This window comes from Heliangelus exortis, chromosome 1, assembly GCF_036169615.1.
Source record: "Heliangelus exortis chromosome 1, bHelExo1.hap1, whole genome shotgun sequence".
In the NCBI taxonomy this organism is placed as follows: Eukaryota; Metazoa; Chordata; class Aves; order Apodiformes; family Trochilidae; genus Heliangelus; species Heliangelus exortis.
In genome coordinates this window covers 158,055,510-158,080,628 of record NC_092422.1, presented here as the reverse complement: position 1 = coordinate 158,080,628, position 25,119 = coordinate 158,055,510, and the positions used below count along the sequence as shown (strand labels likewise).

Below are 25,119 nucleotides of genomic sequence, written 5' to 3'. Positions count from 1 at the left end.
AGAGGCAATGTGTCTGATTATTCAGCTGTGTTTTATGCACTGAGATGTAATGTTCATTTGTTTGTGAATTCTTGATGTATCATAAATTGTGATAAAGTAAATCCTTGTTTACATTATGCCAGAACCTGCTGGTTTGAAAGAAAATGAGGAAAACTCATAATGAAAGTTTATTGAGCTTGCTGAAAGGTATCGTTAAGAAACCCACTAACATGTCTTAATTTTTTTTCATAGCAGGAAGCCAATTTGCCCCTGTTGATTGAGATAAAATTCCTTCTACATGCACAATGGAACTGCTAGTTACTTTCTTGCCAGTGATTCCTTTTTTTTCTACCTCAGAACTGACTGGATCTTACTAGTTTGTCATCTTTGTAAACAGGATAAATTATAAAATGCTCTCAGGAAGAAAGATACTATCAGAAATTCTAAGTATGTTTTCAAAAGCCAGTGTCAGTTCACTTAGAGTTTAACCTATGGCTAGATACAGAGATTATTTTTCAAAGACAACCTTTTAATTTTTACTTCTAGCACCATCTGTGAATAAGCCCTGGAGAGTGGCATGATCTGTAAAATAATTCTGTATGTGACTGCAGGTGTACCCTGAGCTTATTTTAAAGCTGCCAAGTGCACATTTTCTGTGGTGGATGCCCACACAGTCTCTTACAGTCAGCTTCTACTTAGGAGAGCACAGCTTCATGCAAGTTCTGTGTCACCTTGCACCTACCTCTTTGACACTGGCTGAATCAGAGTCACTGTTCCTCACTACACACAATTTGCTGCTCCTGTCCTGAGCTTTCAGTGAGATGGGGAAGAGATGGTAAGCTACAGCTTCTTGTGAATTTTTTTCTTTTGAGGTCTCTTTTGAATAGCAGTATAAGCTTTACTAGTGAAAGGCTTTAGTAACAGGTTTGACTCTACACTGAATACAGAACAAAATGCATGGATATAATTTTATGGCATGCTCTGTTATAGAAGGGAACACAACCTGGTCAATCCATTTACCATGGCCTCACTCCTCCCAAATAACAAATTAATCCAATAAAAACTAAATTAACAATTATTGGATAAATAATACATTAATTCTTATAATTAAAGTGTGTTTTCTAGAGTCCAGTAGCATTAGCATCATTCAGAGTGTAATCATTTCTGTCTTGTCACATGTGGGAAAAATTGGAGGGAATTAATTCTGTTAGCTGAATGCTTTCTGACCTTGAATTTAGTTTGAACTGCTTATAATGAAGTCTGAATACATGAGTTTGCTTTGAGAAACTAAGGAGTGGGATTGACTGGAATCTCCTTTGATTAAATAAGTTGTCTTTTGTAACTTTCTGACAAAAAAAAAAAAAGTTCTTTCACAAGGCCCTTATCTGTGCTGAATGGCAAAAACTTGGGAAGCAGTGGGGAAGGGAGAAAAGCCATTGCGAAAGACAAGCACAAAAGTAGCAAAAACAAAACCAAAGAGAAGACGGTACAAGATTTAAAAAAAAGAAAAAGAGAAAAAAGGTAAAAGAAAATGAAGCATTACAGAGACTAGAAGGGATGGATAAAAATCAAGCATTTTACTGTAACAGATGGGCAGAGAGAAAGCCAGACAGGAAGTTGACAACTCTAAAATTTTGCTTGAATATGTTGCTGCTTGGTTAAAAAAAAAAAAAAACAAAAACAGCTAGGTCAGAGAAATGAACCTTTCAAATATCATTTTAAGAACTTGTAGGTGAGCTGGTATAAAGATCTTTTTTCGTTGTCAAATACCAGATTTTGAAAATGTTTGCAGAAATAGTTGCAGAAACAAATATTCATAAAATCAGGACAACACTAGTGGTGTTACGCTGCTCTGTTAGAAAATATAAGAAGCAATATAAAGTAATGAGGGTTGTTTGTTGTTTTGTTTTTTTAACTGTTTGGACTTTTGTGGACCAATGGCTACTTCTTCTACCTAGGCATATCTTTAGCAAGCTTAAAAAAACAACAGGGTAGAATACAAAGAGGTATCAAAGTGGGTGTAGCCTGTAGTGCTGAAGTGCAACAGAGAAGCATTGTTTAAGATCTTTGACTTCTCTTGAACTAAGCAAAAAGGAGCCCTGAGGACAGGAACCCCATCACCCTGTGCAGTGGTGGCCAATCAGACTGGTGGTCTGATGTACTGGGGAACTGTCTGCATAATTATGTGCAGATCTCATGTTCTTTTTAGCAAACAAACCTTTGCTTTGAGGTGGGTAGTAATACAATCTCTTGTGCAGCTTAAATATTTGTGCCTAACTCCTGAGTAGAGGGAATAGCTGAGGTTATCTGTAATTGTAATTCCTGTGAGGTCAGGACCAAGTCTGCAGGAGAAGCTGCAAATGTAGGTAGCACTTAATCCCAGGGATGGAAGCCAAATGAAATCTTACTCAAGCAGCAAAGCTTTTTGCATCCAGTCCAGCTGCTTGGATTAGTATCAGCAACAGATGAGAACCATGTTGTGTATCATATCTGATTTTTGGCATGACATTTCAGTTACAGATTTCATTTAATGCATATCGTAACAAAGCATTTTTCTACAATGTATGCTATCATTCCAAGAAAGATTACAGATCCCAGCTGATAGTTGATATTATACAGATACAATATAGATATTTAGACACTTACCTTCTGTTCTTTCATTTGAGAATCTGTGCCTTCATGCAGAAACACATTGACACTGTTTCACAGAAAAGTGACAATGAGACAGGATTATCATAGCAAAGTATTCAGGCCTTAGCTTTAACTACTTGAATATTATGTGACCTATAAATGCTTAAAATGTTATAATATGAAGGTCTTGTATTCTACAGAATAAAAAAACCCAAAGTTGTTGTAAGTTTAAGGTTAATGGAAGACAAACAGACAAAATTCCATTCTATGTTTTTAGGACCAGAGACTTCAGAAGCAATTCCAGGACCTTTGTCACTTAAACGAAAAAAGGAACTGATAATAGGAGAAAAGTTAACATGCCTTAAATACAGAGATACTTGTGAAAGGTGGAGCTCTTTCCCAGTGAGTTCCACAGAACCAGACAAAACAGAGGAATGATGAGATTAGGAACCCTAGACTCCTGTTCAGGTTTGCAGGGAAGTATTTTGTATTTCCAACTTTATGCACACAGCACCACCTTCCTTCCTTGGTAGTCTCTTAGGGTCCTGCCACCATCACAAGTTGATCCTTTGTTCCTTCCCTTCTCATTCTTCCTGTTCTAATCTTGATTTCTTCACCCAGCCAGCCATAATCTCATTGTGAGAGTAATTGATTTTTAATACAATCAATATAGTTTCTTTGCCAGGCCATGTTTAGTTTCCTCTCTCCTTATCCCTTATCCCCTTATACACTGCTCTTGTCCTTCCTTTGCACAATGATGTGCACTCCTACTTTGTCCTTTTTCTGGCTCTTTGTGCTGTACAGCCCCCCATTCCTTGAGCATCTTGGCTCCCTTTCAGACTTTTTTCTTTTCCAGGCTCAGTCTGGCATCTGCTTCCCTCACAGTCACAGAGTCCACCCTTCTATTTAATGTACAGTCAACTAGATCTAACTATCCCCTCTCTATCCCCTCGGTTAACTGTATCTTCCCATCCTACACTGTAGCAGACAAACCTTTCTTGGGGCATGGCGCTTCAAAGTCAAACAGGCGTTCATGCCAAGGTACACAAACAGTGCTCCGATTTTGCTGCCTTTAGACTTGGCTGGCCTTGTTCAGTGCTTCTGTTCCAGACTCAGGTAACCTCCTCCTCTGACTGCTCGAGAGTGAGCTGAGCACCCATTCAGAAGCTCACCTTTTATTGGCCCCCCAATCCTGCTCATGGGCAGCTGGGGTAAGCACTAATTGGGCACAGGTGGGCTTAACACAAGCTCAAACCTCCCACCTTGTAATTAGCAACACCTGATTGCCTCATTTCACTACACTACACAATACATTTCAGCCCCCTTTTCTTCCTGTTGCCTAATTCTGGTCTGTTTGCTCCATAAATCCCATTCACAATCACTTTCCATCCTTCCCTTCGGCACAGTTTTGCCACGCAGTCCCAGTTTTGCCAGGCTGTACAACCCCCATCCTTTCCTCTCCTCTTGCATACTTTTTCCCTTGTGACATTTAAACCAAATGGTTTCCTTCCTCTTCTTCAGTCAGGTAGCTGAAGATCATCCCTCAGAAATCTTGACAGGTATAACCTCAGCCCTTGAGCAACCATTGCAGGGAAGGGCAGCCTGTACTCCTGAAGTGGGGCACCCTCACCCACCCACAACCCACTCGTGGTGGGCAACCAGAGGAGGCTCAGGGACACCTGCTGCAGGAGGAGCTGGGCTCTCACAACCCTGAACAGCCTCACAGTCTAACAGGGCAGCGTTCACTGCACCCAGGCCATCATCACCATGGCCTCAGCTGGGGAGGGAGGTCTGACAGGCTCTGTGGGGACAGCTCATGAGCCATCCAAACCCCCGCACAAACATCCACCAGCAAACCCTGGTCCATAGCACAGGGAGCTGGGCAAATGAAATCAGCTACCACTGCAGCTCACAGGGCAGCGAAGCTCTGGGAAAAAAAGCCTTTTTGATTCACCGAGTGAAAATAAACTGTTTTTCCTTCCAAGGGAGAGGCAACAGTGTCTTTCTGCCTTCCCTGTAGCAGGGCACATATCTCTTCTACCCAGCTGCTGGCATGGCTGCTAATTAAGCGGAGTCTTAATTATCTTTGAGATCACCACACTTCACCAGAATTTGGCTGGAGGTGCACAGCAGACTCAAGAGCTGGCATGGCTGTAGTCACCTTATTTCTTCAGGTGATCAAGCTGAAAAATAAAGATGGGCTTAAGCTCCTAGCTTAAGAGAGACCAATCTGCCCTGGTGGGGCTTGGCTGTTGGCAGCCACTGCCTCCCAGCTGGAAGCTGTAGCTGGGGGTGGACACAGCAGCCCTAAGCTTTCTCCCAGGGCAGCCATACCCTTAGGGGCTCTGCCTGGTCACACAGTTCTGGGGGATTTATCTGTCTGGAGCTTGCCTGCCCTGCCTGCTGGACACACCTAGCAGCAGCGTCTTGGGGACCGGGCTCAGCCTTCACAGGTCTCCTGCCTGCACTCAGGAGAACTCCTCTCAGGATGGACCGAGCTGCCTCAGCAAGGTAGGGAGCAGTACGTAGCTGGGAGGTTTTTATTTTCTTAGTGGAAAAAACTGCATGTTACGAGATTAGCCCCCTCACCATTTCTCTACAGGTTGGCCCAAGATCCAACACCCACACCCCACCCATCCTGCCTCCAGGATATCTGTGCTCCTCTGGAGCCATCTTCCCCACGCACAGCCATGGCAGCCTCACCTTGCCTCAGCCATCTCCTTCCCACCTTCCCTGCAGCCCTTCAAGCCTCCCCTGCAGCCCCTGAGTTCTGTTCTACCCCCACTTCTCCAAGAGATATCTGTGTATTCAACCCTGTTTTATCCCAAACACCAGAATATGAGCCCCTTCCTCCCCCTGCTACCCTGACACTGCCAGGTGGAAGTTTGGTACATGGCAGCCAGGCATGGAGGCCACAGAGGGCAGCAAGGCAGGGTCTGCCTCGCCATCAGCTCCACCAGGCTGCTGAATTTGTTGGGTCCAGCAAGAGATGATGTCCATAAGACCACTGGCAGCCATTGCTGCCCCTCTGGTGTCTCCAGGTGGCTCTTCTTTGCCTGTTTGCAGGTGACACCAAACTAGGTGTCTGTGTTGTTCTGCTGGAGGGTAGGGAAACCTTACAGCGGGACCTGGTTGGACCAATGGGCCAAGGTTAATTGCATGAGGTTTAACAAAACCAAATGCCAGGTCTTGCACCTGGGTCATGACAACCCCATGGTAAGCTACAGGCCTGGGGAAGTGTGGTTAGAAAGCTGTAAGCTGGAAAGGGACCTGGGGGTATTGGTTGACAGTCGACTAAACATGAGTCAGCAGTGTGTGCAGGTAGCCAAGAAGGCCAATGGCATCCTGGCTTGTATTGGAACAGTGTGGCCAGCAGGAACAGGGAGGTGATCATCCCTCTGTACTCAGCTCTGATGAGGCCACACCTTGAGTACCTTGTTCAGTTCTGGGCACCTCACTATAAGAGGGACGCAGAAGTGCTGGAGCGTGTCCAGAGAAGGGCAATGAAGCTCCTGAAGGGCCTGGAGCACACACAAGTCCTGTGAGGAGCAGCTGAGGGAGGTGGGGTTGTTCAGTCTGGAGAAGAGGAGGCTGAGAGGAGACCTTATCCCTCTCTTCAGCTGCCTCAAGGGAGGTTGGAGCAAGGACGGAAACAGCCTCTGCTCCTTAGTAAACTGTGACAGGACCAGAGGGAATGGATGGAAGCTGCACCAGGGGAGATTTAGGCTGGATGTTAGGAAACATTTTTTCACTGAGAGGGTTCTCAGGCTTTGGAATGGCCTGGCCAGGACAGTGGTGGAGTCACCATTCCTGGAGGCATTTAAAAGGCATTTGGACCTGGTCCTTAGGGACATGGTTTAGTAGTTGACTATGGTGTTGGTCAAAGGTTGGACTGAATGAACTTGGAGGTCTCTTCCAACCTAAACATTGTGTGATTCTGTGTTTTAGAGAGGGGTCACTAGAAAGGCAAGAGCAAGGTTAGAAGGCGGGAGTGTAGACTAGCAGGACTTATTAGGGCCTTGCTGAACCCTCTCCCCATATAAATTCATTTAAATATAGTTTAGCTTGTTATTGTTTACTTTTATGAGGAGAAGGCAATTCCTACTCTGTACATATGCTCTGCTTTTCCCCCTCCCTTACTCTCTCAAATGAAGTTTCAAGTTCCTGGCAGAAAATACTGGCATGCTAGAAGCACACAAGGGGAAAGAAAAGGGACAAATGAAACAGTTTTCCTCAGCCTTTCCCTTAGAAAATGCTGAGTTGTTTAAATCTGTTTTCTGAAGTACTTTTTATCCGATTGCAAAATGTCAGCCAGAATTTAAGTTTTAAGAAAACTTAAACATATATGTTATTATCAGTGCTATTATAAAAAGCCCACAGAATGCAATCATGGTAAAAATTCCAGGTTGCTTGTGAAGAAACTTGCCAGAAAGAAAGAGTAAGTTATTTTTCTTGATGCCTATTTTCAGATGATCTGTAATAATATTCAGTGTGTACTGAAAATATGTGTGCTTCTGCAGTACCTGAGCAAGTGTGGTACAGGTAATGCAGGAAGCTGATGTGGGATATAACTTACCAAATAAAACTAGAACACTACCAGTATAAAAGAAATTTAAATGTCTCCTTCTTAGTTTTTCTTGTTACTTAAATGCATTATAAATTTTACTTCGTTACCCAACAACCAAGTAAACTTGTCTGTTGTCCAACAGCTCAGAAGTGGTTTTAAAATTCTCCCAGAACCCACTGCTTCTCTAGGCACAAATCCAGGACTTGTAGGATGAGGGCCCAGGGATCTTTGTAACTGAGACAATATACACCGGTTCAGCTACAGATGATTCAGTTCTGAGTGTTGATAAGTCTTTGGAAACAGTGACCTAAACACTTCATTTCTTAGAAAATGGTGCATAACATTGGGAACGTGCCAGGCAATGAGCAATATGAACAGTACCACAGGTTTCTAACACAGCAGAGGAGTAAAGAAGGAATATTTGTCCTTAAAGTAATATAAGCTATTATATAGATGTTTACCTTCAAGCAAACATATTTTTCATCCCAGGGTGAAGTATCTTGAGTAATATAAGGGGAATATCACATTCCATTTACATTATTTAATTCCATACTAACAAGCCAGCGTATAAAAGTACATCAGTCTGCAAAAATCAGTCTTTTTCAGGTATGGGATATAGAGCTTTCCTCTGTTGAATGGAACAGATTCTCTGGTACCAAACAAAGCAGCACTGGGCCATCCTACACTATAAGCCAGGTTTGCTCTTTGTTTGCAGAACAGATAGCACAATGAGCTCTTGTTTTTACAGAAGAGGATCTCTTGAATGCTGCACAATGCAACAGAATATACAAAAGTAGTTCAACTCTCAATATCCTGTGCACCTTAGTAGCTCATAGGAAGCACACCTGTGTACTCAAGCAGAAATAACTCCCTTTAGAGATGAACTCTCTGCAAAATTCTTTATACCTTCTAGGAAATTTTAAGCATTGCTTGGCATAATGCCCTGCAGCTGAAGCATCTGTCAGATGGTCTTCTGAGAAAGTAATACCTCACATGCTGTGAGAACAGTTGTTTGAAGGACGCACTCTGTATTACTGTTCATATGTGTGGCAACTCAACTGCATAGCTTATCTATTCTGTTGATGCCATATTTATTTTTAACCATACCATTGTGCATTTGTTGATAATCTATTTCTGTGTTACAAAACTAATGCATGCTTGGCTCCCAGTGTATATATATGAACATGTAAACAGTGTAATATAATTATATTTAGGTTGGAGTGATCTCCGGAGGTTGTCTAGTCCATAGTGCAAAGCAGAAATATGTCAGATTGCTCATGGTCAAGTTTTGAATATGTCCAAGGATGGAGAATCCACAAGTTCTCTGGATGCCTATCCTAGTGTTTGACCCCCTCATGGAAGAAGTTTTCTTTATGTTATTACATATACATTCCTGTCTATAATAATCTGGTTAGCTTACCATAAGTTTTGTTTGTTGGTTGGGCCATTTTTTGTTGCCTTTTCTTTTTGTTGTTGTGCCCTGTACCTGTTTGCCTTCTGTGAAAGCCTTCTCTTTTCATCAGCTTTGCCCTTTTTCAAGTACAGTCACATATTCTAATTGTGGCAGGTTAAATGACAAAGCTTTTGAACAGGAGCTCAGGTTGAGTTTTTAACCAGAGTAAGAACCACTGAGATGGCCCTGCCCTGGTGTGTTGAGCACCAGCAAAATACCTGCTTTCTGGCAGCAGACACAATACCCAGAGCAGGTGCCCAGGTTCCTAATGCACAGAGCAGGGATCCAGCAGGCAACACACTGCCTCCATCTCTTGGTGCAGGCATCCCAGGCCCATGGGGATCTGTGGTGTCCAAATCACTGCCCTCAGGTCTGCCACACCTGAGTGCTGGGTGAGTCTCAGAAGTAGAGAATGCATCCTTCTCCTTGCAGTCTCTATAATGCATATTTGTGCACCAGAGTGGGCCATGTTTCTCATGTGATGTGTGGGGAAAACTTTGCCATCCATAGGTAGCACCACTCCTGTAGTTCCAGATCTGTGCTATGAGTGTCAGTTGGACCTTTGGCTTTGGATGACCATACCTCCCTTCACCATCAAGAAAATAAGTTATCTGGGCACACCAGGGTTAATCTTCAGGCAGTCTTTATCAAGTAGAAGGCAGCATCAAGACTTGTCATAGGTGGCTAAAACTGATTCATGACCTGTGGTTTGACTGCACTGTAGGAGAATTTAGGTGATCTCTATAATGTTTTAAAAATGTATCTATAGTCCAGATTTGTAGTAACAGCCAACTTCTGCCTCACCCATGCCTTTGCCAAGCTTTCTGCTGTGACAGATGCTACCAGCTGGGATACAGTACTTCTCAAATCTGTTTTTCAGTCACTGTTTTCCTAAATACTCCTAGACTCTCTCACACATAGCAAGGGTGCTTCCTAGTGTACTGACTGGAGTTACCCACAGTGTGAATATGCAGTTCTGTCCACACAAGGGCTTTTGCTTGTAAATACACATTCCTAGGATTAAAAAAAAATAATAAAATATATATCTATATATCATAGCCCACTTCAATGTAGGCCTACATGTAATTTGAGTAGGTGTAACTCAAGTATTGACAAGGTCTGTTGGAATTTGGTAAGCATACAAAAAGTACTAAAAAAATTCTTATTAAATTTTTTATGATATGGCTTTGACTTCTTTAATAATTCACCTTTACCATAAAATAATGTGATGGGATTTTTTTTTTCTTGTTTTTATTAAGGAATAGTCTTCCTTTCAACCAAGATTCAGTGTTTATTGCAGTTTGAGTCAGGAAATATTTGTGGTTATCTTTTACTTATGAATATCATTCATTTTTATTTGATGCTCAAAGCAATGGACAAAATAGGAGAGGAAAAAAGGAAAACTGAATTTAGAGGTAGGGAAAGAACTCATGTGTGAAAGCCTGAACATAATTTATCAAGACCATAAAAAGCAGATTATTGTGCATTTTTCGAATAAAATTGTGACTGCCTAGTGAGAATTTGAGAGTAGTGAAATAGTAAATTGTGAATAAATGCATCAGTAGATACGACAACTTTGCTAACAGATAATTGTAAATATATTTCAGATTTAAGCGAAATTCACATTACATTTATTGCTTTTAAATTGATCAGCACATTTTATGGAGTGATGCAGAGCTCCTTCTCCCCTGGCATATGCTAGAAGAGCATCCTTCTCAGTATGGGTTAGCTGAGAACTACAGCTACAGTTCTATTATTTTTTCTTTCTTATTGTGGGTTGTCATGCACTCCGATAGTCATTTTATGAAAGTAATCACCAGTCACTGACTTTAACCAATTCTTAATTATTGGAAAAATTTAATTTCCTAAAAGATAAAAACAGGAAAGATTTTAATTAAGTTCACTGCATGGCACAGAATGTTTTTCTGTATGAATGCAGTAGGCTTTGGATCAGCTCTGAGGTAATGATCTGTTTGTGTTTAGACATACACGGTCCTATGAGGTGTTAAAAGCCAGGCTGGATGGGGCTTTGAGCAACCCTGTGTAGATAAGACAAAGAAAGTTGCAACTCTTCACATCCTGCTATTTTCAAAGAAAATAGTATCTACTGCTGCCTTGATGGTTGGGTATAAACTGAAAAGAGAGGGTGAATGCTTTTGGCAATATTTTTGGGGATTACGATTGACATAAGAAATAATCATTCTAGGTGCTATGGTTTTGTTCATCAGCGGACAGAAAGGCAATGTTGGAAATAAGGGACAACATAGGATCACAGAATGCACTGGGTTGAAAGAAACCTTTAAAGGTCATCTAGTCCCTAGCAGTGAGCAGGGATGTGTTCAACTAGATCAGGTTGCCCAGAGTCCCATTAAGCCTGACCTTAAATGTCTCCTGGGATGAGGCCTCCACCAACATTCTGGGCAACTTGTTCTAGTGTTTTACCATCCTCATAGTAACAAACTTCTTCCTAATGTCTAACCTAAATCTCCCCTGTTCTAGTTTAAGACTGTTGCCCCTCATGCTATCCCTGCACACCCTTGTAAACCCACCCCCAGGTTCCATGTAGGTCCCCTTCAGGTACTGGAAGGCCACTATGAGGTCTCCCCAGAGTTTTCTTGTCTCCAGGCTGAACAACCCCAACTCTCTCAGCCTGTCAAATCAGAGAAAATTATTTTCCATGCAAATACATGATGGACAGAAATCTACTGAAAGATGTGCATAACAACTCTATTTCAGCTGGTTAGGAAATTATTTCTGCCTCCCCCTGCAAAAACAAAAAAACAAGAAAAAAAAAAACCAAAACCAAACTACTTGGACAGTGCTTTGATGTTCACTGACACTTTTCATGTTCCTTTTTTCTCTTGTGAAAACACATTTCAGATTAAACCAATATATTTTTGGAGCTTTCTGCTTATTGAAGAGTCTTTTTTTGATGCTCACATGCTTAAAGCTAGGTTCAGGCTGAAACTTTTCATTAAAATGGTGTTTAAAAGTGATACATGAATGTGTAGCCTTAGCTCCATCATGTTCCTCGTAATTACTTCATGTGCTATCAGTAATGCAGGAATCTACTGACATTTAAGCTGAGAATTCCTCCCTCTGAGCCAAAATTGAGACAAACACTGGGGTTATCCTGCTGCCAAGAGCAGAGCCACCATTTCAGTGAGGCTGCAGAGAGATGTTCTTCCATCAGACCAGTCCTGAGCTCGAGCTGGGCTCTGGCCAGTTGTGCTGATGCCAGGGGGGGGAGGTGGGAGGGGACGTGGGAGGAAGAGTATATTGATAAACGGATTCCAACTGTGTATAAACTTTCAGATCTTAGGCAAATCTCAGTGGGGATGTTTCCTGAGAAAGGGCTTCAGTCCTGAATAAAATCTGCTGCTAAGCTGTGCTTGTGTAAATGCAGAGAAAACAGTCAGGCTTCAATGGATTTGGCTTGGATTATACTGGCAAGTGTGGGACAGAATCTGTCCCAGATTTACTCGTGTTCTTAAGGAAATAACAGTCCTTTATATTTAAATAACTCCTTTCATTCAGAAAGAATCTACAGTGTTTTGAAGAACATATATGTCATTTTCCAAAGTCATGATACAAAAGCTATTTAAAAATATATATTAAAAAAAAACAGTAGAGAGACTAGGTGAATTCAGCTGGTGCCTTGTTTTAACCAGAAAGCACTGTATGATTAAATGCAGTACTGAAACGTCACAGATCCTGTTTATGAATACTGGCTTGTGGATAAATGAGGAAACAAAACACTACTCTAAAAATGATCAGACTTCAGGAATTTAACACCACCCCTTTCTTTCTCATATTAAAACTATTATACATATTAAAACATATTAAAACTCTCACCATTAAAACTATTAATTGGAATTAATGCCTGTAAACAGAAATAGCAAAGCTGTATGCCACACCCTTAATACGACTGTACACTCTTTTAGCCTTCAGCCTGTTAATGTAGCTGGGACTGTACACAGCCTTCCTTTTTACTTTCTTTTATCATGGGAAAACGACTACTAATGCTTTTAAACCTTCAGAACTCTACTACTGAATTCTGCTCCAACTAGGGAAAATGGTTATGTAGCAGCATGTGCTTTTGCCAAGCTTACTCAGAAGAAAGAAGTTCCTCTGTGTAGGCCAAATATAATTATTAGGAAATTACAATTTTTTTAAATATTTTTTTTTAGTCACAAATGATGGCATCTCACTCCTTTTGCATTCTTCAGTGGGTATGCTATCATTATGCATTTTGAAAGACCCAACTGCCTTTTGGTTGGATGTATCTGGGATAATTGAATTAATTGAGTATTATTACTAACATCAGAAGCAACCATGAAAACAATTATACAAGTTACTTTTAAAATATGTGCTAAAATTTAGTTTTCAGCTTGCTAGTTAATTTGACATCAGTAGAAATAATTTAGATCTAGTTTCTTAGAATTTGGTTGCATGTGAAGTCTGTAATGCATTCCTTCTCTTACAAGGAATTATTTTCAATGAAAATAAATTCTACTTTCTAATGCAGCTGTCTATACAGACCCACACAGAACTAGCTGTGTAAGTATTGCTACAGAATATAAACTAAGTATTGCTGTTTCCTCATCCTCTAGATTTCCATTGCTCTGTTACAACATATTCTTTTAACAAATTCCTAAATAGCAATTTGGTGTATATTATGGTATAAATTCTAACTGTTAGATACTACTGCTGAAATAACAAAAGGACACCTACAAACGTTGTCTAAACTGAGAAACCCTTCCCATTCCCTCACTAAAATGAGGACATTGAGTTTCTTGAGTGTGTCTGGAGAAGAGCAACCAAGCTGGTGAAGGGTCTAGAGAACTGGTCCTATGAGGAGAGGCTGAGGGAACTGGGATTGTTTAGGTTGGAGAAGAGGAGGCTGAGAGGGGACCTTATTGCTCTCTTCAGCTACCTGAAAGGAGGATGTAGGGAGGTGGGTGTTGGCCTCTTCTCCCAAGTAAATAAAAATAGGACTGAGGAAATGGCCTGTAAATTGCACCAGGTGAGGTTTAGACTAGACCTGAGGAAGAATTTCTTCACTGAAAGAGTAGTCAGGTGCTGGAATGGGCTGCCCCATGGAGTGGTGGAGTCACCATCCCTGAAGGGATTTAAAACCAGTGTAGATGAGACACTTCAGGCCATGCTCTAGTGGCATGGTGTGTTTTCCTGGGTGGGTGGTTGGACACAGTGATCTTACAGGTCTTTTACAACCATGACAATTCTGTGGTTCCAAGGCCCAGTGGGGGAAGTAGTCCAGTTTATCCATCAGCTGAGAGAAAGCTCTAATGCTGTTGAGTTGGCATCATGGGAGACAAGGACAGATATTACACAGAAGCAAAGAAGAAAAATACAAAAAAAGAAAAGAGAATATGCTGATGGATGTACTCTTTAACGCAATACTTTTTCTTACATGTAGGCCTTTAATGAAAAACTTAGTTATGGGGGGGGGTTTGTGTGTCACAGCTTTTTTTACCAGTAATTTTCTGGTAAACTAGGAAAGCATCAAAAAACTAATGGTGGCTCTGTGCTTATCACAGGTTAAGTGCTTGCTACAATAGGACAGTTGCTTCTGTGTAGTCAAGAGGTATAAGGTATAAGGATCTTCCTTAAGTCTTTGATAGAGACAAAGCCATATGGAAGTTGGCATCAATGGAAAAAAGCAGTACATAGCTCAAACTTGGGGCAAAAGTTACTTCTAATCACCAACTGAGATTGTGAAATGAAGGAAGAGAATCAGCTCAGAAAAACTTCACCAACCTGCATACTAAGATGTGAAGAGTGCTGGCTTGCTGCTGCCTGGGGTAAGAATCAGAAATGAAGCTTAACCTGGCAACAGTGAATATCCTATTTCCCCCTAAAGCAGTATCTCCCCTTTATAGCCCACCAACAAATTATACAGAAGTCAGAAAGAACAGACCTTCTTTGAAGCAATTTTGTTAGTTTTCATCCCTGCAGGTCTGCTTGAGGGTATTTAAATATACGTGATCATAATTTCTCTGCTACGCAAGGAACATGTGAAATTTTCTTGCTTTCTTTTAGGGAAGGAGAGGAAAAAGGGAAATCCTTATGACACAAAATAGTCACTAAATCCTAAGGAAGCAGCAAATAGTTCCCTGTTGTCTACCTTTTAAATCCCTAGTTTTCTCAGAGAACATCTTTTTTCTAAAGCAGCTTGTTTTTCTTTAATTCCTGATCAGCTGCTGCAGAGAAAGGCTGAGACACAAGTGGCTACATCACGTTCATCTGATGGTGAGCAGGAGACCAGAGGTAGTGTTTACCCCAGTAATGCTTACCCCAGATAAGATGTATATATTGGACAACCTCTGATCATACCACTGGAGCTGAAGTATCTTTGTGAAGATTCTTCCTTCAATCCAGTCATTTGATTTGTGCTATGCAAGGCAATAAACAATCAAATCTCAGCTGGACAAGACAGGGTATCATGTACTGCAAGACAAAGTGCTGTCCTTATTTCATCTGCTCTGATCATCTGCAGTTTCCAGGTTGCATATGGGTAGAGTCTTTTGGAATAGCATTTAGTTGAAGGGACAGTCCTGTAAATCTATCACACGTAGTAATTCAGTTGCATTTTTACCCTTGACTTGAAACAGGTTGTTCATTCAGAGCTTAACTGTGGTCTTGGTTCACTTTGTTGAATAGTCTGAGACATGGGCCTTTTCTCTGCAGAGGAATCTTCCGATCCCCTGGTGGGCAAATGAAAGGCTTTATTAAAATCTGGTAGAGACTGAGTGGAGCCTCCTGTTACAACATTTTGCAAAGGCTGATTGCTACTTAACTTACTTAGCATGAGAGGAGCCCATAGATTTTTTTTTTTTTTTTTAAATAATCAATTGCAATTCAGTTTTTGCTTTCCACATCTTTAATCCAGGAGAGCCTGGCAGAGCTGACTGAATACAGAGCACTTGCATAATTTTCAAGTGAATGAAAGAAGTTGGTGTTAGCTGCCCTGATACCCACCATTTATAACATTTAGTTCATTCCCTCAAAAGTTCAATTTAGGAATCAATTTGGCTCCATTGACTTTCCAGGGCAGGAGGCATGGAAGACTGAGGAATATTTATAGACTAGTTCAGTTATACAGCTCCAGCAAAGCCTCATTTGTTAATTCAAAGGGGTAACTTATTTCTCCTGGGGAGGAGGCAAATAAATTAAAACAAAGGCATTAATTGGGACATTATGTAATCTTTACAAACGCCTGCACTCTTTAACCAGTTTCCAAACTCCTGAATAGATGGAAAGCTGCAAAATGGAAGAATACACAGGCATTAAGTATGTGCAACTCTACTGTTTGGGGTTTTTCCCCTATAGTCCTTACTGAAGTCTGGCTGCTGGTAAGTTTATGGCTGTGTAATAATAACAAGATCTGCTGATCTTAGGGATAAAGTAGTCTTTTCCCTTTGCCAGCTTCAAAATTTGGAAAACACCATCTGGTCTGTCATCTGAAACAAGACCAGCAACAAAGGCTTGGGGCCACAAGGAAGAAGTGTGATGACTGAGGGGCTGGGTACTCTTACTGGAAGTAGGAAGGTGCTGCAGTACTTACATGATAACAGAAAACACAGATGTAAAAAGGCCAGCAAGCAGAAGAAACAGAAGTACTGATGTAATGACAATCATGCCAGCACTTCTGTGACCAGGCCAGGTATCAATTTTCATAGGAAGTTCAACTAGAAAACATGGAAAGAATGTTCCTATGCTCTGTTGACCATAAACACCCCTGCTAAATAAGAGAAAGCTGGTGATTTAGGAGAGGCAAACTGATTATTTCTGTACCTGAAGTATTAGATGATTTATGAGAAATAACTTTAAGGCTCAGTGTCAGCATTTAGAGTTTATAAGCTTTCCTCAGCAGAGTAGCCAGTTTGACAAATATCTGTATTACTGAGAATTGTCAACAGCACCAGATACCATGTCATGAATCAAATCTGCAACCACATGCACAAATTTATCTTTAATTGAAGTACACAAAAGAAGTGGATATTTATTCCATACTTAGCTCTGCTACTCCAATACTGAAAAGCTGACAAAATTGTTTAAGATTTTAGAAAAGAACTAGATGTTGCTTGTAGAGCAGTAGTGTCCTAAGGCAAGCACAGCTACTCAGAAGACCTGAGCAAAGCCAGAGTTACCTCTTCTGGTTGTGACTGGATCAGACCAAAGAGTCTGGCCTTTCATTACACCTTCAGTAATATCTACCAACACGTATTTAAACCTGTGGGAAATAAGTGGGAAATAAAGTATTTAAAATTAGACCTTCCTTACTATCATGTTCAAGCTACTAAATTAGTTGGTGAGACTTCAGATTTTGTCAAAGGTGGAGACAATCAAAGGTAACTGTTTCCAGAGACCTTACATAGAACAAATAGGATTAATAGTGGAAAAGCATTCTATGCTATGTCATGCACAGTTTGCACTTTGTTCTTGACAGCTTTCTAACAGCAGTTTTTCCCAGCTTGCTATTCCCTGCTGTGAAGAGCCTCATTATTTAGGACAAAAAGTAGTTTAGATTTCTCTATAGAAGTAAAAGATTTTGTCCAACAATAGAGATCTTTTGCTCTTTCCCTGATAGAGGAGCACACTTGAAGAAACAGACCAACATCAGATTTGGCAAAGAAATTGTATTTCCATTCCACAATAATGTGAATTGCAAAACTAAGAGCCCATAGGATTTTTGTCAGAAGCATATTATGTCTCTGCAGCAGATAGGTGACTGCCATTTTTGCTTCTGAATAGCTGGCAACACCAAAACAAGCATTTCAGGTAACAGCTGTCAGGGTGCCTGAATTAAGGTCAAATTCCCCCAGCAATAGGGATCAGACAAGTCTGCAGGCCACTTGACCTTCAGTGTGAAATCTCCAGTCAGATATGGGGGCATCCTGAAGATGGAGACCAAAGAGAACCTTGATTCCACAGAATCCCATAAAAATAAAACAAGCAGCACCAGGTCCACATCTGGGTTACAGACAGCTCTAGGAAGTTTGGGTGGTACAAACATGTCCCATCATCCCAAACTCTGAAGAGGTTTTGTTTCAGGACATCAGAAACTTTGTTGACATCTCCTACATCAGCAAGCTTGGAAGGTGATGCACAGTTGGGCACTTGAACAAGGCAGCTTTGTAAGGTCCAAGCTGTTCCCCCTTTGTTTGTTGGAACTTGCTGTTGAGTGGTTTGCTGTTGTTGTCAGTCACCAGGGAGCTTATCACACTTGCTGCAGAACAGATGATTTTTGACAAGGCTGTTAAAAATAGGACAGCCCCTTCTGTTCACCTTGTATTTACATAGCAACTTACTCTTCTACCCCAAAACATTGAAAAAGGAAACGAAAAATCTGCTACTAATTTGGCTGTGATCCTACCTCTTCCTCCTTATTTGTTGATGTAGCTCTTTACTCCCCTCCCTCAGAAACTGTGAAGGATCCACAGCATATCTCGGGACAATACTTATTAGTAGCATCTATCCTAAAATTTTCTTTACCCAGGAATATCTGATGTAGTAGGGAGAAGGGTGGCAAAGGCTGCTCTTCCCCCATGCCATACATGATGCCAATAGACATCCACTAGATCCTGCCACTTCAGATTTGATAGCCAAGGCAGAGTTCCTATAGAATCACAACTCACCCATATCCTGAACAGAAACCCTTAGAGCTCTGGTCACACAGGAGCTGCTCTCCCAGACCCCACGGGATGCAGATCAGCAGCTGCCTGAACAAATGCAGTATCTCCATTTCTGGCCAGCCAGGCATGTCACTGCTTCCAGACACCATACTACAGAATGTTTCAAAGTCCTCACAGCTTCAAACAAAACATTGATCAGCACCCAGCCCCACAACATAGTTTGGAAGCTCAGTTCCAGCTCTCAACCCTTTCCTGCTGCAAAGCCAAGGCACAAGACCCAAAACATGTTGCCAAACTATGCAACAGGGGGTTATTTTCCAGCCCCCTCCAGCTGTTCAGTGCCAACAGCAGCAAAGGAAATACAGTTTTTCCAAAGCTGTGGCACACTGGGATCTGCTTGGAAGCTGCTGTGCTCATGGAGCAGAGTTCCTGCAATGTTGAGCTTTGTAGTATGCTCACACCTTTCCTTATAAGCAAAGCTGCACATAAGGTGTTAAGAAAATTAATTTTTCTTCAGTTTCCCTTCTCTCTTCTCCAGGAGGCATTCAAGGGTGAGTCAGTGTGCTTCTCTCCAGACCAGAGACACATCCAAACAAAATTCCTCCCTGTCTGCCAAGTAACAAGCCTGCATCTACTTGCCTTAGAATCATAGAATCATAGAATTGGCTGGGTTGGAAGGGACCTCAGAGATCATCAAGTCCAACCCTTGATCCACTACCACTGCAGTTACCAGACCATGGCACTGAGTGCCACATCCAGTCTCTTTTTAAATATCTCCAGGGACGGAGAATCCACCATTTCCCTGGGCAGCCCATTCCAATGCTTGATCACCCTCTCAGTAAAGAAATTCTTTCTAATGTCCAACCTAAACCTCCCCTGGCACAACTTGAGACCGTGCCCTCTTGTCTTGCTGAGAGTTGCCTGGGAAAAGAGACCAACCCCCCCCCTGGCTACAATCTCCTTTCAGGGAGTTGTAGAGAGTGATGAGGTCTCCCCTGAGCCTCCTCTTCTCCAGGCTGAACAGCCCCAGCTCCCTCAGCCTCTCCTCATAGGATCTGTGCTTGAGTCCCTTCACCAGCCCAGTTGCCCTCCTTTGGACCTGCTCTAGGACCTCAATATCCTTCCTGAACTGAGGGGCCCAGAACTGGACACAGTACTCGAGGTGTGGCCTCACCAGCACTTAAAGGCACCAGAAGAGATTTCTCTGTGTATAACCTCTTTTGCAGATATTCACCCATCTGTGTAGGAAACTCTTGCCACAGAATCTGTAAATGGAGTGCCTTGTGCAGTTTTTGACATGAAACAACAGATACATTCGTATATTTGGAGGATTTAGGCTATCAGGTCAGTGCAGCCTTTTCTATAACTACAATGCAGTTGTTGTAGCCTGTTTCAGGTGCATAAAGATAATGGACTTCAGCTGCTGGATGTGTCTCACCATTAAGCCATGCATTCACTGTTGTCTTTGTTAGCTGGATGGGGTGGTATCTCTGGTTATGCTTTCTACCCATCCAAGGCCTCTTCCCTCCATCTTGTCCAGCTTGGCAACAATCAGCAGTGGAAGTTTTAAGACTGTTCTATCTATTGGCCGATTTCGCTGCTTTTGCCCTCAGGATCCTCTTGTCTGGGCCTTTCAGAAGAGCAGACTGCTTGCAGCCTTCAGGAGAGAAGCCATGATGTAAAAGTCATTTATTTCCACCAGCTTCTGGGGCAGCTCTAGCTGGCATTCAAACAAGTCTGCCAGAACAGCAGGGAACAGAGAAGGCTGCTCTAGGTCACTGATAACAATGTTTCATTGCCAAGCAATTATGAAATTAATTATATGAATGAGCCCATGGGCCAGGCACCTTTGGCCAGAAGTCTAGCATGACATGATGTTGTCTACCAAAAAAAAAAAAACAAAAAGGGGGGAAAAAAGAAAAGAGGAAAAAAAGAAAAAAGAAAAAGAAAAAAGGAAAAAAGGAAAAGGAAAAAGGAAAAGGAAAAAGGAAAAAGGAGGAAAGAAAAAGGAAAAAGGAAAAAGGAAAGGAAAAGGAAAAATGAAAAAAGGAAAAGAAAGAAAGAAGAAGGAATCTTTGGTTTCCATCTGATTTTGGGCACCAGTATATCTGTCAGCAGTGCTATGGTGGTAAAAAGCTAGCTTTTTTACTTTTAAAAGTAAAAAATTTATCTAACTCTGTGCTGGGAATAGGTGGCTTTGTTGTTTAACTTCTGTCTAAAAGCTTTTGAAATCTTAAATGTAGGGAAAATTTGGGACTGAATATCTGAATCCTGCATGCAGTCTACATCATGGATTGTTCTGATTCAGAGTTCAGAATCTGGGCAGCCTTAAAAGTGCTTGCAATTGTCTTTGAAAATGTGTTTCCTGGGTCACATCCCAAAAAGCAGAAGCCTTCTGGTTAACCCCAGTGTGATTCAGGGCATCTACATGAAGAGCAAACCACTGGGAGATCTGAATCTGACCTGGTGTACCCAGCTGTTCAGCTGAGAATTTTCTTGATGAGTAATTGCTATTAAGAATAGTCTATTACCTAGGAGCTCAGAGTACAAAATTATTAATCACCCACTTAAAATAGGCTGAGGAGAAAAAATAAGTATCAGCAAAATTGTACAGAATCAATGGGGCTAAGATGCTGTCACTGAAGCAACTCCGGATTTACACTTATATCACTACAGTTACACTGCCTCCTTTATGGATATGCCCTGTGCCCCAGAAATCTGTTTGAAATGCATAATCAAATGATTATAATGCAATTTCCTCTCCATATGTGTCTCATTTTGTTTCAAAATCTGCACATCATCTTTCCTGTGTTTGGTTTGATTTTTTTTCTCACACTACTTTTGAGGGAGAATATTAAATACAGGAATTACCCTAGATTTGAACAGCTATAGATTGAGTTGTATTATTTCTTCTCACTCTACAATGAAGAGTAAGCCTGTGCTGGGATAAATACTCGGGTAAATCAGATTGATCCAGAAAGTATCTTACCCTTCTGCATTTTATTCCTTTTATTTCCTATTTATTTTAATATTTACACTGGGGATTAGCTGTAGGCACTTGGAACTGTTCTGCTCATTAAAGCAGTACAATAATGCACAAAAGCTGTAAACTTAGACTCAACAGTAAAAGTAGAATGAATTAAGAACAACCAAGTCTCATTCTCCATCATATAATGGATACTTTTCAAAACAGTGATTCCTGTAAATTCAGATCCTAATTTCTTTAGACATGTAACCCTTTCAGAGAAATCTCACTCTCAGCAGATTTTTTTTACTTTAAGACAGAAAATAGACACATTCTTTGCCTAATTAAAAAAAAATCAGAACACTAGGATTCATTGGATGCCAGAGAAAAAGAAATATTCTGCTTCATTGCATGTATGCACATGCATGTGCTACAAAATAACTCTTCTAAGTTTTATAAGAAAGCACTGCTTCCTCGTTCACTTTCTAAAGCATCAAAACAAACAGCAGAAAAAAAAATTGGTTGAAAGGTAGCTATCAAATATTCCTCAGGCAAAACCCTGCATCACCTTCCTGATGTTTGGCCTGGATGAAGACTGTGGCAAAGTGCTCATTGGGCCACAGTCATGCAAACTCATACTCAGGTGACTACAGCCAGGAGTGTGTCAGTAGAGCTGCTCCTCCCAGGAAGTTAATCACCTTTCAAAGTGGTTACAGGATGACAGCTTCAGTCATTATTATTCATGAGGCTATTTTTAAAGCCATCATGATTTACTTGAGTACAAGGCCATCTCGTGCTCTGGTGGAATTCACCAGCCACAGTACAGGAGGGTGCTAACATTCCCTGTTTAGCAAGATTTTCAAACTGCTGTGTTTGTTCCATGTTCAGAAGAATTTCCAACATTTTGAAAATTAACAGGACAATAAACTCTGTCAGCTCCATCTGTGCTGGCAGATGTGTCCTAAATTAGGACCAGATCCCATCCTTGCCTACACTTGTGTAAATCCACATTAACTCCACTGAAGTCAGGGGAGCTGGTCTGGATTTAAAGAATGTTACCATGAATGGAATTAACTTCAGTATAATTACTGTGTTCCCAAAGGGATGCAAGAGAAGAAATCAATGTAAATTCCTATGTTTTTGTTTAAGCAAAAATGCCAATTTTACTTGTTACCTTGTGTGAAATTCTGGAGTAAATCATAGAGGCCTCCAGAGTCAGTTTGGGTTGATGGCTTCATGAAATAAAACTTGCCTGTAGCCTTGGCTTTCCTGGATGTGAGAAGCCCGTGAAGGTTTGAGAAAACCTTAAGTTTGTGAGGCCTTAAGTCCCAAAGGGTGATGAAATATATGCATCTCTCCAAGATCTGAAGTCCAAACCTTCTCCACATACTGGGTTGTAGGCATAGTGGAGATAACTCTCCACACCCTCCTGTGCTCCATCTCTCTGGTCCATGCCACAGGATAAAATTTATGGGCTGTTTGCAAACCCACCTCCATGTAAAGACACTACAGTGTTTAATAAAGAGACTAAAAAGCGTGGTGGTGACATCTATCAATCAAGAGATAATCTCACCCAAAGGTTGAGAAAGACAAATAAAACACAGAATCCATTTTAAAGTATTTGGAAAACCCTCACTAGTTTTCTGCATTGCTATTATTAGCTTGTAAACTCCTGCAGATATTCTGGTGGGTGTAGACCTCAAGAAATGTGCTGAAAGGGGACAGGAGTAATGCCTTTGTGAATTAATTTTTTGAGAAAGGATTCCATGAACATGGGAGATCTGGAATTGATTGCAGAGATGGTTAAATAAATTTGATAAAGCAGGTGATCAAGGTTTTGAAGGGTGGTGGAAAGCTGACAAAACAGGTCGTCAAGATTTTGGAGGGTGGTGGGGAGCTGACACAGTTTAAAAGTTGGAGGAGTACAGAGATGCAGCATCATAAAATGTGAAAGTGAGGACAAGTTGGAATGAGAAGCAATGGAGGAATTTTTTCTTCTGTCCAGTCACAGTTCTGCAGATGTGATCTGGCAGGAACTGTAACCACCTCTACTGCTCAGCCTTATGCATCATCTGCATAAGGTGTCATATCTGCATATCTGTCATATCTGCATAAGCTGTCATATTGCCCTCGTGATAAGGACATCTGTCCATTTGAGAGTGGCACTGAAACAAACAAAAAAGAAGTTAGTGGTCAGCTACAACAAACTTCAGAAGTGGTTGTTTTGGAGGTTGGTGTTAGCAACAGATTGTCATGGGCAGTGTCTGGAAATCCAACCAGTCCTGGCAGTGGAAACTTTCATCTAATGGTAAATATCTTTCAGTCACTACTGCACTGTATTTATATCATAAGGCTGCAGACAAAAAGGAGAAAGTTTCCATTTATCTAGGGAGAAAACTCCTCACTGAAACAGGAAGTGAAATACCTCACTCAGAATAAGGAGAGTCACATGTCACAAGATCTGTGCAGAGACCTCACAGATGCCTGGTGCTATTGTGCAGTTCTGAAATCACTTTCATATGTTTTTGCCTTCCTAGAGAAGTATTTCTGTCCTTCGTTGTTGCCACAATGAGCATTCAATTCTGATCCTAAAATCTTCACACCTATTAACATGTTCTGAAGATTAATTTCCAGGGTCTCTTCTCCTCCTTTCCTAATGAAGTCCTTTTGCATGTAGATTAGGAGCTTCTGGAAGAGCTCTGCAAACCACTGTGTGAAAAAGAGACAGGTGGGACAGAGATAAAACTCATCCTACATTCACTCAGCACAGGAAGACATTTAAGTGCTGAGTGGGGTTCCTGTCTGTGCAGAGACTGGAGCAGCATGACCCACTGAGCTATTGATCTCCTTGAATTAGAAATCTTTCAAGTGTCTGTAAGGAAGTACATGAAGGTTCAGTTAGAACTTGAAACTTATTTTATCATCTGGTGACAATTCATTTTGTGCAAACTTAAAAGGTCAGCAGTGCAAATATTGGGAAGGGGAAAACAACTTTCTACATAGGAAAGCAGAGCCACACCATTGTCTAATATAAACTGGCATGAGGTAGATTTTTTTATGAACAGAAGAACCAGTCCTTCTTGCATTCCTCTCAGAAATCACATCTAAGATCTTACAGCAGCAGTAAACCCCGAACAATTGCAGAACACTGAAACACCTGCTGCTTGGAGGAGCCAGGGCTTGAAGTGAAAGGCCCCTTTGTTACACAGAAGTTATTATTTTCTTTGCTAGCCTACTACTACAGTTATATGCTTGAGCTTTCGTTTCATACTGTTAAGAACCACAAAGAAGTACTTCTTTTTATGAAAGTCCTGGGCTTACATAGTAGTGTGGATATCCCTACTAAAAGCAAGCACCATTTGCTTCAGCCTTCTCAAAGCTGCTCCTTGTGATGGATTTTTTATCCCAGGCAAGTCAATGTAGGTTGCTCCCACATTTCTTCACCTAAAAAACGTGTTTTCTGACTCCACTGAATCCACTGTTAGTTGAGGGGCTTGTCTTAAACATAGAATTGGCTGGATTGGAAGGGACCTCAGAGATCATCAAGTCCAACCCTTGATCCACTACCGCTGCAGTTACCAGACCATGGCACTGAGTGCCACATCCAGTCTCTTTTTAAATATCTCCAGGGATGGAGAATCCACCACTTCCCTGGGCAGCCCATTCCAATGCTTGATCACCCTCTCAGTAAAGAAATTCTTTCTAATGTCCAACCTAAACCTCCCCCGGAACAACTTGAGACCGTGCCCTCTTGTCTTGCTGAGAGTTGCCTGGGAAAAGAGACCAACCCCCACCTGGCTCCAGCCTCCTTTCAGGGAGTTGTAGAGAGTGATGAGGTCTCCCCTGAGCCTCCTCTTCTCCAGGC

At 41.4% G+C, this 25,119-nt stretch overlaps 1 protein-coding gene across 1 annotated transcript; it reads right to left on the bottom strand.

Annotated features, from left to right (window-relative positions):
• Positions 1-14,850: 14,850 nt before the first annotated feature.
• On the bottom strand, positions 14,851-18,296 carry UPK3A (uroplakin 3A). The gene is given in 7 exon segments (XM_071739939.1): positions 14,851-15,358; positions 16,219-16,342; positions 16,805-16,912; positions 17,628-17,643; positions 17,646-17,776; positions 17,779-17,910; positions 18,293-18,296. Coding segments are annotated over 7 exon segments (603 nt in total). The 3' UTR covers positions 14,851-15,270.
• Between the last annotated feature and the right edge of the window lie 6,823 nt (positions 18,297-25,119).